Genomic DNA, 13,166 nt, shown 5'->3' with positions numbered 1-13,166 from the left:
GCTTCTCAGAAATAGTAGCAGGCTGATAAGTTTGTTTTTTGTTACAAAGAACAAGAGTCGGACTTAGTCAGGAGGCAGCCACCTAAATAATGTAAAACTCTGTATAGCCTGGAAGAATTTTTAAACATTTTACTAAGTTGCCATTTCAGAAGGTTTTAAACTTAGAAGCAACCTGGTGTTGTTTTGATATATCTCACTGTGTAATGTCTCTTAAGATAAAACTGCTCATATGTATAATTACTAAAAATAAATGGAAATCTATATATAAAATTCAGAAACTTAATGCTTTTAAAAATTCTGATGTTCTGTAATGTCGTATCCTCCTATTCTAACAACATGACCCCTCTTGTCTGAATAAGGTTATTATTAGTAGTGGATGTTTTGAGATTTAGAAGCAAACATAACCCTGGCCAGAGTGAGGGGTGGGGAAAGAGAGTTCTGAGTCCCCACAGGCTATGTGAATTTAGACAGGTCAAGAGAGAGAATTAGTAACCGTTTAGTACTAACTGTGCTATTATATTTCATTAAACCAAGAAATGTTGATTAAGTAACTCGATAGCTAATGAAACAAAAATTTAGGCATCTTAACTGATTTGGCTTAGTACTTCACTATTAAATATTAGAACTGGGATTTGAATCTAATTCCAAAGCATTATGCCACACTGTCTCTCCTTGGATTCTGTAATTGCTGATTGCTGCTTCTAGANGAGTTTCTAATTTCCATATTACCATGTGCTTTCTCCTCTGTGTTGCCTTAGCTTGAGCTATTTTTTTCTTTCCTGACAGGCTCTACCATCATTTCTTTGTTGAACCACATTCTTTATTTAAAGTCAGCCTTGTTTCAGAGTAAATAAAAACCTACTTTCTACCTCTTTCACAGAATTGTTTCTTTAAATTCTGTCCTATACATATGTGTATTGGGGGTTACAAACTCACGGGTCGGCAAAGACAGACGCTCACAAGAATGAAGCAAGTCATGTAAGTGAAGTAAACCAGAAGTCAGACAGCAAGGGAAAATGAGAGCTAGGACAGACTGGCATCCTTAAGGTTAATACAGCAGGCTCTGCACCCTTCCCAGCTGTACCTCGTTGTTGCCACGTCTCCCCATGTTTTAGGAAGAGATGGACTCCCAGCTTCCTAGCCTCTGGTTTATGATACATATTACATTACTTGATCATTTAGCGATTCTGTTGTATTCACTAATATCTTAATCTGGGGAAAATATCAGGTAGTAAGTTTCTCCTGAGCTTTTTTACTTGAGTGGTTTTGAACCTTCTAATGTTAACAATAAGTAATATCACTAACCGAAGTAGGAAAAGAGAATGTCAGATGTTGAAGGACAAATAATAATTAATTTGGCATGTTATATTGAAAATGAAAGTTAGGAGTTCAGTTCTAAAAAGAGATTTGGAAAGTCATCAGCAATAGGTGATGGCTGAGGCTACAGAAGTAAGATGATCCAGAAAAGTACACTCAGAGTGAGAAGATGAATAACCATGGGGAACCATGGGGAACACCACCAGCTTCTAGGGAACATGAGGAAAAAGGAGATTGGAAGGAGTGTGGGAAGCTAGGAAGGTTCAAGCCAGTAAAGACCCAGGAACAAAGGGAATGATGAAAGTACTGCTGTGGCACTAGGAAGCAGCAGGAGGAGACCTAGAGAGATGTGTAAGGATTTCATAGTGAGCAGGTCCCTTATACCTTTTCTGGAGTAAGTTTCAGCAGCGAGATCTTGATTTCAGATTGTATTAACAGGTTGAAAAGCAGATAAAATTTAAGTGCCAAATGGACTAGTTTCTGCAGTACATTAATAACTTAGAAATCAATAAGAAAAAGACAAATCAAAACAAAAAAATGGACAAAAGTCATTTTGTAGAAATATGAGTGCGTAACCACATAACTAATCAAGAAAATGAAAATTAAAACACAATAAGATATTATTTAATACTCACAAGATTGGCAGAAATTAAGAAGACTGATAATATCAAGGGTTAGCACAAGTATGGGTCAGTAGAAACAGACTGTCAATGGAAGTATGAATTCACAGAGCTTTAAAAAACAGTGTGGCATTGTCTTGTAAAGTTGAACACTAATATACCATCTATATGTCATTTATGGTATACAATAGGCCTATGTATCCTAGAGAAATTCTTTGTGTTCCAGGAGATATGTACAAGAATGTCATTACTAACATGGAGAGGGAGGGGAGAAGTACTGAAAAATCTATCAAATAAAATAAATAAATTGTGACATATAGTTACAAATTCCTCAATTTAAGGAATTCCAGCTGCACTTAATAGCATGAATAACTCTTGGAAAGAAAATGGTGAGACACAGCAATCACAGGAGGCCATATTTTAAAATTTTAACAGACACCTGTATATTACTTGTGTACCTTTTCTGACTTTACCAATGTCATCATTTGATTTAATCACATGCACATAAAATGGGATTTTTTTAAAGCTCAAAAATAAGCAAAAGTAAATAATATACTGTGTAGAGCTACAGACATATCTTGCGGGGGGAAAAAAAAACAAGGGAATAATCTTAAGTTTTGGAATAGTAGTTCCCCCTGGACAGGAGGCAGGGAGGTGATACAGGGAAGGAGCAGTACTGGTGGTGCTGTAGTTCCTCACTCGACTGGTCATTCACAGGTAGTTGTTCCTACGTTACAGGTGTTAGAATATACTTTTTTCAAAGGTAAAATCATGATTTTCACACAAATACAAAATGAATATACGTCAAGGTTTTATTTAAATCATTAAACTTATAAGGGAATCTGGAAGATTTTTGCAACCATTTCAAGGGATAATTCAAAGCACCACATATACCATATAGGCACTAAAGAATGCTAAAATGAATTTACAGATAGTTACAAAACTGCTCAACATCCGTAGACCATTAATCTGTTACATTTTACTAGACATAAGGAACTGGCATCTTTATGGACAAGAATTTGTATTATTACCAGTTTGCAACAACTTACAGAGTTATGAAATAGCTCCAAAACCCCAGAAGGATACACTGGAGACAAGACACCTAATAATCTTTTTTGCCTATTTCAAAGTCTATCACATGTAAACTTTTCTGTGTCAAATATTTCATTAAAAAGAGATGGAGGATAAAATAAGTGGACTGGTCTGTGTTTCTCTTAAAAGGTTTTGTTAAAGAAAGAGAGGCAGGCCCGTCCAGAGGGAATCAGATTTGAACAGAAGGGTTGCCTTGATTTTGTTTTCTTAAAGAGGAAGTGTAAGTGTATGCATGGGCTCTAGGGAAGGAGCTGAGGGGGCGTGGGTGGGGGTGGGGAGGAGGAGTGAAGGTGGAGAAAGCAGCAGGTGTTCTAAAAGAGGCAGTAGCAATGACATTGAGTCACAGATTAGATTTGGGAAGGAGAAACAGATTCCTCTTCCTCTGAGATTGAAGGAAAAGGAAAGAATCTAAGCTAAAGATTCATTTGAAGTCCTTAAAAAAGTTGAGAGTCCAAAGAAAAGGAAGTATTTATGATAGATGGCTTAAAGAACACCATTAAGATTTCCTGAGTGGAAAGGAATGATAATAGGAAGAGTAAAAGGATTGCCACGTCAACGTTTTAGGTTGTTTTAAGCACCTATTGTCAAAACACTGTGCAAGATTTTCATTTTCCTAAAGTGCAAGATAGAGCAACTGCCTTGAATGAGTTTATAGTTGTGAACAGATAAGATATAAACATGAGAGTTCAAACAGATTATAAAGTTGTAAAAATTACCGAGTGGTATTATAGATAACTGTATGAATTTATAACAGCATGTAGTAGAGAAATTGGAGTACGGGTATATATTCTGAGCTCCAGTGCTATTACTAAAAGTTCACATGGCTTTAGACACATGCTTTGTTATCTATGGACCTCAGATTCCTCATCTGTAAAAAGAGGAGATGAGACTAGACAGTTCCTAAATTCCTTTCTTGGAATCTATGAGAAAACCAAAAGAACAGTTGACACTGACTGGGATATAAAATGTAACGGAGATGAACAGAGGTGAGTTAAGAAACAGTCCAGATGAAAGAAATGGCATGAGGAAAAACACAGGGCTTCTTTGGAAGGCAGTGTGTGACAGAGTTCATGAATATGGAGTAATGAGGTAAAAAGTAGGAAGATGCATTTTTCTCTTTATAGTTGTTTTACACACTTTACATTTGTATAATAAATTCTCAAGAAATGTTTTTAAGTAAGTGACCTTGCATATCCAGAACTGGTAGAACCGGATTATTTTGGAGGTTATGGAGAAATGGAGCTGCAGGATCAGGGATGGGGGAAGAATTAACTTCAATTTGTAATCCTATGCACTGTTTCAGAAATCCAACTATTGATCTTCAGAACAAGACATTTTTACCAGAATGAGACAGTTTTCATTTAATGTCAAGTGATGGTTATCAACTCGAGGCAAGGGCATATAGAACTAATACTAAGTAACTACCCCATGCCGTGTACTGTCTAGGCTAACTTAGTTGCTTCATCCTCTCCTTAGAAAATAGGCACTAGTTGTGGAGACATAAAAGCTGAGGTACAGAAGTTAAAACAACTTTCTCCACATGTACAACTAACCAGAGGCAGAGCCAGTTCAAGAGCTCATCTTCTTTCCACGAGGTTCCAAACCAGACTCAGATGTAAAATGGTATCATAAAGGATCCTTACAGAAAACATATTATTTACGTATCTGGTCCCAAATCCATGGAAATCTAGCTCAGCCATCATGTTTTAACAAGGCTGTGGTGTATTACATAACAACAGATCCTAAGTATGGCATATATATTGAAATATAGCTGTAAACTAGCTTTGTCCCCCTTTTTCATTTTGTCATCCTCTTCCAAGCTGCAGTTAAGAAAACACTCATTTATCTCATTTTGTTCCAGGTATCTATTTGTCAGACTTAACATACATTGATTCAGCATACCCATCAACTGGCAGCATTTTAGAAAATGAGCAGAGATCAAATTTGATGAATAACATCCTTCGAATAATTTCTGACTTACAGCAGTCCTGTGAATACGGTACGTCTCTGGGGAACACCACTACTCCGTTATGCTGTGATTCTGTTGGTCCATTTACCTGATTTGGTACACATTTTTCACACAGCAGGGAACGTTCTCTTAATATAAGGGGGTAATGATTGTTTCATTTCACTGTTTGATATTTACAGCCTGTTTGAGATTTTGCTTTTAAGGAATTGAAATATCTCCTATTTAAAGTTTTTTATCTTTTGCTCTTCTGCTATTTTGTAGCAACTTTGCTAATAACATCATTTATAAAATTTTTTATTATCTTCATGTCATTTGATACTCCTCATCAATTATGTAAATGCTTCTTACATTTTTCAGTTAGGGAAGGGCTACAATGTATGATCCTAGCTAGTAACAATTGACTAGCTTTTTTGAGTTCAATATTGGGTAGATAACCAGTTTTTGTTCAAGATGAAATTTATGGAAACCACATATGTAGAAGGAGGTTACACAAGCCCAGATGATGAGAAAAAGGGTGTGGTTTTTTTTTAATGTTTTATAATTTTTGGATTCTTTCAGTTTGATAGAGAATAAAGATACCTTAGTGGCATGTGTTTTTATAATATTAAAAAACAGTGAGCATACATTCTCTGATTTATTTAAAATAGATTTATCTTAAAGCTAACTTATATGCATATATACTTTTAAGAAAACCTCAGAAACTTCCTAAAAGTATATGCAGGGAGGAAATTTATCACATACATTGGATTTTGTAAATGGAGTTGGATCAGGGTTTTTTTATACCAGAGAAACCAGAGTATGTTTACTTTTTTTCTTAATCTATACAAACAGCATGCCTTTAGTTTTACATTAAATAAAGTTAAATAAAATCTACCTCAGTAATATCCTTCTAGAGTTAATTTGAATTTTGGTGCTACATGGCCTTAATTTTTCTTTTAAGTACATTTTTCTCAGATTAACTTTAAAAATTCTGGTTAAGATATACTTTATAAAATAATCATTTATCACATTTTGCCTAGATATCCCCATGTTGCCTCATGTCCAAAAATATCTGAACTCTGTTCAGTATATAGAAGAACTACAGAAGTTTGTGGAAGATGATAATTACAAGTAGGTTGGATCTTCAAAAGTGGTCTGTTTCACTTTGTCCTGTCTTCTACCCTTTGTCCCTGTGGATTTAAACATTTGACTATTACATCATATCATACAAACACCTAATCCAGTTATGTCTTTACAGTGCTAAAAGTACTTACATATTTCTTTTTAATCACTTGGTATGATTGAGCCAATATACAAATACCTCGTCTGTTCTTTTGTTTAAAAGTATTTCGTCTTTCTCAGGTTGTTGAGAGCTGATGTTTGATAGTTGTGGTTTGAATTTCTTCCTTTCTCTCTATGTTCAAACACTGAATCTTTATGGAAATTTATCTCTTATTTATTTATTTTTTAATTTCGAGAGAGAGAGAGAGCACGAGCACGCATGCAAGTTGGGGGGCAGGGGAGCAGAAAGAGAGGGAGAAAGGAAATCCCACGCATTGTCGGTGTGGAGCCTGATGCGGGGCTCAAACTCAGGAAGCAAGATCATGACCTGAGCTGAAACCAAGAGTCAGATACTGACTGAGCCACCCAGGTGCCCGTGGAAATTTATCTTTTAATAGATTGAAAAACTAATGAAACAATCTACAAATAGGAAAATTACTCCTTTTCAATGGTAATTTTTGACATAGCTTTGATTTTGTTCTTAATTATTTTTGTGGATTGAGGAAATAATTGAGCCTTGTTAACTTCTGGGTTAGAGTTATGTGTCTAGCACCAGACTTCCCCTTTTCTCTATTGTAACAAGTCCTTTGCTACAGATTTTTTAAAAATCACTTTTAAAATACCATTGTCCTTTTCCTTCTCCTTAACATCCACAGTACTGACCAAGGTGGGAAGGATTTTTGAATTATTAACCCTTTTAATTTTCAGTGGTATGCTGTACATTATAACTGCCAATGTTTGTTTGTTTGTTTCAAAAGATGGGAGGATGAAGAGCTTACATTTATTTCTCTCAAGGCTTCTGATATTTCTTGTGACTTTGTTAATTTCAAATTTAAAAAAATTTCACTTAACTTTATTATGCCAGTTACTCCCAAGCTTTCAAATTTACCTTTTGTCTTTCATAAATATGTTTTCCAGTAAAAGCTCATACTCATGCTTACTTCACATACCTATACATACTTACTTTATAACTTATCAAAGTGAGAGACTAGGTTATTTTTCACTATTACTGCTGTATATAAAAATTTTGTTATAGTGGTCATCAACTTTATTGTTCCACAAGTTTCAGCAGTTTTTGAAGAACAGACTTAGTACAATAAAGGGCTAGAAATTCTGAAAAATAACTAGAAATAAACAACTTACTTTATTTTGTTTTTTAATGTTTTATTTATTTCTGAGAGAGAGAGAAAGAGACACACTGTGCAGGGTTGGGTCAGAGAGAAAGGGAGACACAGAATCTGAAGCAGGCTCCAGGCTCTGAGCTGTCAGCACAGAGCCTGACACGGGGCTCGAACCCACGAACTGTGAGATCGTGACCTGACCCAAAGTCAGACCCCCAACCAACTGAGCCACCCAGGCACCCCTAAACAACTTTTTTTAAAGATTAGATATATTAAGAAGCTCTAGATAATGTATATTTAAATGTATCTAAAATTTTATTAATGTTTAAAAGCCTTTATTGCCATGTCTTTCCCCACACCATAATATTACCAGTTTATATTTCTGTATCAGTTTTGTATCAATTTTTATTTTATTTTATAAAAGCTTGTTACATAGCAATTCATTTGAAAATATGTGAGGCCATCCACCGCAGAAATTTCTTACTTGACACATCCCCAAAAGCAAAGGAATCAAGAGGAAAAATAAACTATTGGGACCTCATCAAGATTAAAAGCTTCTGCACAGCAAAGGAAATNGCTAAAATGAGCAAATCAGAGAACGCGAGATGCTGGCGAGGATGTGGAGAAACGGGCACCCTCCTACACTGTTGGTGGAAATGTAAACTGGTGCATTTTACATTGAATTCTGTGCAGTTTACATGAATGTAAANGGAGGAGGGCACTTGTGGGGATGAGCACTGGATGTTATATGGAAATCAACTTGACAATAAACTATTTGTAAAGAAAAACGAAAAGAAAATATGTGAGGTCCTGGAATCAGCTTTTCAAAGTTGGAGTTTTTTCATAAATCTGTTGTTGCCCTAGGTTGTGAGCTGCTTGAGTCTGGTGGTCTGTATCCTCTATTTACCACTATTTCTTCTATGTCAGCTCCAGACACAGCAGAAAACACTCATGTTTTGTCCGGGGAGGTAAAGAAGATTATCTTAAAACTCAAAATATGATTAAGTAGTTATTAAAAATTTCTTTACCTCAATCAAATTTACTGGATTTAAAAGCAGTTAAACTGTTCGGGGCACCTGGGTGGCTCAGTCGGTTAAGCATCCAACTCGATCTCGGCTCAGGTCATGGTCTCACAGTTCAAGTTTGAGCCCCACATCAGGCTCTGCACTGGCAGCACAGTGCCTGCTAGGGATGCTCTCTCTGCCCCTCACCCTCTCATGTTTTTTTTCTCCCTCTCTCTCTCAAAATAAATAAATAAAAACTTTTTTAAAAGGCAATATAACTTAAATGATTCAGTAGGAGTAAAGCCTAAGATAAATTATTGCTGTTATAGAAGATGGTAAATTGTTACTGACTGCTATGAAATTAAAATAATAAAGTGTTTATTTAACCTGATTTTTACTTTGTTAAAAGGATAAAGTAGCCAATTAAGCCAGTAAGTAGTTTTAAATGTCTGTAAACTGACATAAGATACCTTCGTTTTTGTAGGAGAGCTGATGTTATTGTACTGATTTTGTTTTCATGAGTAGCTAGAACCAGAGTATCCTTACAATTATATTCATTTTAATAAATATTTATTAAGCTTTAGCCACAGGAGAGTTACTATGCTAGCTGCTAGGATTACAAAAACAAAATCTTGTTCTTGCCCTTAATTAAGAAGTTCAGTCTAATACAAAACACATCCACAACCAGATGACTAAAAATCACTGACGTCAAACATCACTGTAATGGAGATATGCCCAGGGTCCTCTGGGAATGTAGATACGGGGGAGACCCAACTCAGCTTTTGAGTGGAAAAAACAAGGAAAAGGGTAACATGAACAGCTTTCGGAGACGATGTCTCCTGGGCTTAGTCTTAACAGGTGAATAGGAGATATCTCCACGTAAAGAGTGAGGAAAGGCGTTCCAGGGGAGGGACCGATGAAAGGAATAGAGTGGGAAACAGTGTTTTTACTTGAGGGAGCAAGTCACTTGGGGGTGTTGGCCTCATATGGGAGACTGAAGAAGATAATTTTTAAAGATGCAGTCTGTTGCATGACCCTACTAATTCAGTGTACCGAGAACCAGAGCATTTTAAGATAAGAGCTATTAATATGATTAGAAAAATGGTTTTATGATGAAAGATTTAAATAAAAATGACACCTTGTTTATCCAAAGGCCTCTGTTGTTGGCATCTTCATCTATATAGGCAACCAGTATAGATAAAACAAATTACATGCATGTTTTTTAATCAGCATGAAAATCTTTCGAAGTTACTTCATTTTAATACTGAACACATCGTTTCTCAGTGAAGTAGCAGCACTATTAACTCTGTGGTGTTTTGATGACAACGTAGGCAACTGACACTCCAGCTTGACTGCTGTGCTTTAAAAGATGCTTTTACTATTGCTGATAGCAGTGTAGTTCACACATAGCTTCATTCCTGTTCCTTTCTTTCGCAGCTCTGTGTTAAGAAATTGTAGTTACTTTGTTTACTTCTGTGTCTTCCACCTACCAAACTGTAAGCTTCAGAAGGGCAGGGACACCATGTCTGCCCTTACTTAGTCTCTCTTATATTCACTGCAAAGAGCACAGTGCCCAGCACCAAACAGGTGTTTAATACCTGTTTATCAGATGAATGAATTCACTACAATCTGTAGCCCAAATAATTAAACTGCTCTGTAGAAAGAAAAAGAGCAGAGAGTTCTAGTTAATTGTACATCCGTTCAGTACTGCATTTTACACTGTCAAAGAATTGGAAAATAATCATATATAATTGCCTTGTTAGGTAGTCAAGTAATTAATAAGCTAAGAACCTATAATAATAGATTCATCATGATGAGTATCAATTATACAATTTCATTAAGAAAACAGTTAATAGAATACTTTTTAAAAATATTAATATTTAGACAAATATTTAGTAAGAATAGGCCTTGTGGACTATACTAAAGTATTTTCTACAACTGCTTTATTATCCTAGTTCCTGAAAATTTCCACTTATAGGAGTCCTAATCTCTTCTTGCTGTGGAACTCAAAACTGGATATATTATCCTAAATGGAACTTATGTACAAAGTAATAAACTTTGAGTTAGATCAGGGATTTACCAGGAACTTTGCAAACCTTTTTATTGTTGAGCATCCATCTTTTAAGAAGTTGAATTGGCCGTTTTGGGGGGTGTTTTGGAAATTTTGAGTTCTAGAGAAGCCATTAATACATCAAGTAAAGATTCTGGAAATAATATGCATAATACATTTAGTAACATATGTGAAAAATCCTGAATTTAAGTGTCAGGTATCAATATAACTTCAAGTTATGTTACTTTTGAGTGGTTATCAAAAATCTTTAAATGTGGCGAACCATTTGGCAACATTGGGGTAGTTTGGGAAGATTTTTCTGTTTTTAAATGTAACTTTTAATGTTATTCCCTTCCCTAATATGTCCTAGAATAACCACGAGATCAGCTTTGTATGAAGGAGATAGGAAATTTACTATTAAAGATTGTCCGTGAAGAAAAATATATAGTTGAGATTACTTTATAAAAATTCTTTTTTTTTTTTTTGGTGAGCAAACACATAATTTTAATATTATTTGGTCAAATGTTAATCATTTTATGTGTTTTGTTTCTTTTTCAAATGACAGGCTTTCATTAAAGATAGAACCAGGGACAAGCACACCACGTTCTGCTGCTTCCAGAGAAGATTTAGTAGGTTAGTGCATATTCTTTTCTCTGATGATCAAATAAGAAATCAGGTAACCTAATAAAGAATGCGCTTCAAAGTAGATACACTTAGCACATTTTGTAATGGACGCAAAATTTTATTTTTGATATTAAAATATATCACTTTTTTGTTTGGGCTTTTTTGTTTTTTAATTAAAAAGTTGTTACTTGAGAGTTGGCTGGGTGGCTCAGTTGGTTGAGTGTACAACTTTGGCTCAGGTCATGATCTCACGGTTCATGGGTTTGAGCCCCACATCAGGCTCTGTGCTGACAGCTCGGAGCCTAGAGCCTGCTTCTCATTTTGTCTCTTCTCTCTGCCCCTCCCCTGCTAGCGCTCTGTCTTGCTGTCTTTCTCAAAAATAAACACTAAAAAAAAAATTTTTTTTAAGTTGTTACTTGGAAAAAATAAGTTTTTACTTGGAATTTGTAGAAATGTACAAACAAGCCAACTAATCAAGAAAAATACATAACAAAAAAAATAGATAAGTATTTATGAATATCTCTTCTTTTTATTAAGAATACACTGTCCTAGGCAATGAAGATTAATTACATTAGAAATTTGTGAGGTCTGAGTGGAAAATTTTACTAATTTGAATAATTATGGAAGTCAGTTTTAGTGACTTAACTTTTTAGAAATTTCACTTTAATACTGGTCCACATACTGAAAATATTAAAAAAGAATTGTCACAGTCCCTTAATTTATCTGTCACAGTATAATGGGGATAATATTTATATACCACACATGATTAAAAATGTAAAATTGGAGAGAATTCCCTATTATTTAAGAAATTATTAATTACCTTTTTGTAATTTCAAGTGAAGAGTTTGACATGAAGCTTCATAATACTGCATCCTCTCAAATTATTGGGAGGCTGATCTCATAAGATGTGGAGGAAGCAAGGAGACAAGCCATGACAATATCTAGGAGAGGATTACAAGCAGAGGAAAACATGGCGGTCTAAATCTCTCAAATTTGCTTTTGTTTTTACTGTTAAAGTGATAGTTTGCAAATCTGTGTAGCTGTCGGTTCTGTTTTTTAAATTCCCATAAGCCTGAACAGTGTCAATATAGACTGGAATTCCAACTTGAATGCTTGACCTGCCCTACGTGCTCTTTCTCTCAGAGAAAGCTGAAACTCAGAGCAAGAAGCAGTGTGCAAAATGAAATGAGCACTAAGTTACAGGACTCAGACCTGGGTGATTAGTTCAGGCTTTACACGCAGTGAGCCTGAGTCTGTCTCTTCTAATTCTTCTTTCTCTGTTAGTGGGGGAAAATGCTTCTACTGCCTGCTTAGTGCAATTAAGATAGATAGAAATTAACTGATTTTATATGTTTTGGACTTTGCAGAAAGTATATATTTAATATTCAGTCATTGAAAATAGAATTAGCAATATTATTTTATTTAAACCCCATTTTAAATTTTCTATCGAGGGATTAAAAAGAAAATACTCTCTTGAAGCCATTTGAAAACCTCTCTCTCTCTCTCACATGTAACCCTTAGGCCCTGAAGTGGGAGCATCTCCACAGAGTGGAAGGAAAAGCATGGCAGCTGAAGGGGCCTTGCTTCCACCGACACCTCCGTCCCCTCGGAACCTGATTCCCCATGGACATAGGAAGTGCCACAGCTTGGGTTATAAGTCAGCAGCTTTAATTTTATCTTTCAGAATTTTAGGTTGTTTCTGGTTGGATTTATTTTCTGTATATTTTATTAGTTAAAAGAAATTAGCATCCTGAATAGTTTTATTTGTATAACCATAGTTTTTTCCTGATTCAGTAAAATATCTTGTTTGCTTAAAAGCACTTAGTTTTTCCTTAATTTGGAAATAAGCTTCCCAGCAGTGCCTTTACAAATGAACTATATTACAGAGCGTCATCATAAATAAAATAAAAACAGGAAAACAATATACCATTTTCCTTTTAAATTATTCTCTTTGTATCAAGACAGTCATTGCTTGTCTTAATCAAAATAAGTCACCATAAGTTAAGGTCTATAAAAATCACTCCTTTGATTCCTAAACATAAAGAAAAGGAAACTGATTTTTTGTTTTAACACCATTAACTTTGCAAGACTTTTCTCAAAATGGGGCCC

At 35.2% G+C, this 13,166-nt stretch overlaps 1 protein-coding gene across 8 annotated transcripts in view; it reads left to right on the top strand.

Annotated features, from left to right (window-relative positions):
• Window positions 1–13,166, top strand: part of RALGPS2 (Ral GEF with PH domain and SH3 binding motif 2) — a 149,444-nt gene that overhangs the window by 107,399 nt on the left and 28,879 nt on the right. For all 8 annotated transcript variants that reach the window (XM_077763307.1, XM_077763305.1, XM_077763303.1 and 5 more), the window contains 4 exons: window positions 4,891–5,028; window positions 6,018–6,108; window positions 10,999–11,066; window positions 12,579–12,714. In XM_077763307.1, coding sequence (XP_077619433.1) covers window positions 4,891–5,028; window positions 6,018–6,108; window positions 10,999–11,066; window positions 12,579–12,714 — 433 coding nt within the window. The remainder of the gene's footprint in view (window positions 1–4,890; window positions 5,029–6,017; window positions 6,109–10,998; window positions 11,067–12,578; window positions 12,715–13,166) is intronic.

Source organism: Crocuta crocuta, unplaced genomic scaffold (assembly GCF_008692635.1).
Source record: "Crocuta crocuta isolate KB4526 unplaced genomic scaffold, BGI_CrCroc_1.0 scaffold3, whole genome shotgun sequence".
Lineage (NCBI taxonomy): Eukaryota > Metazoa > Chordata > Mammalia > Carnivora > Hyaenidae > Crocuta > Crocuta crocuta.
Note: the sequence above shows the minus strand (reverse complement) of the source record. Positions and strands in the feature narration are given on the sequence as shown.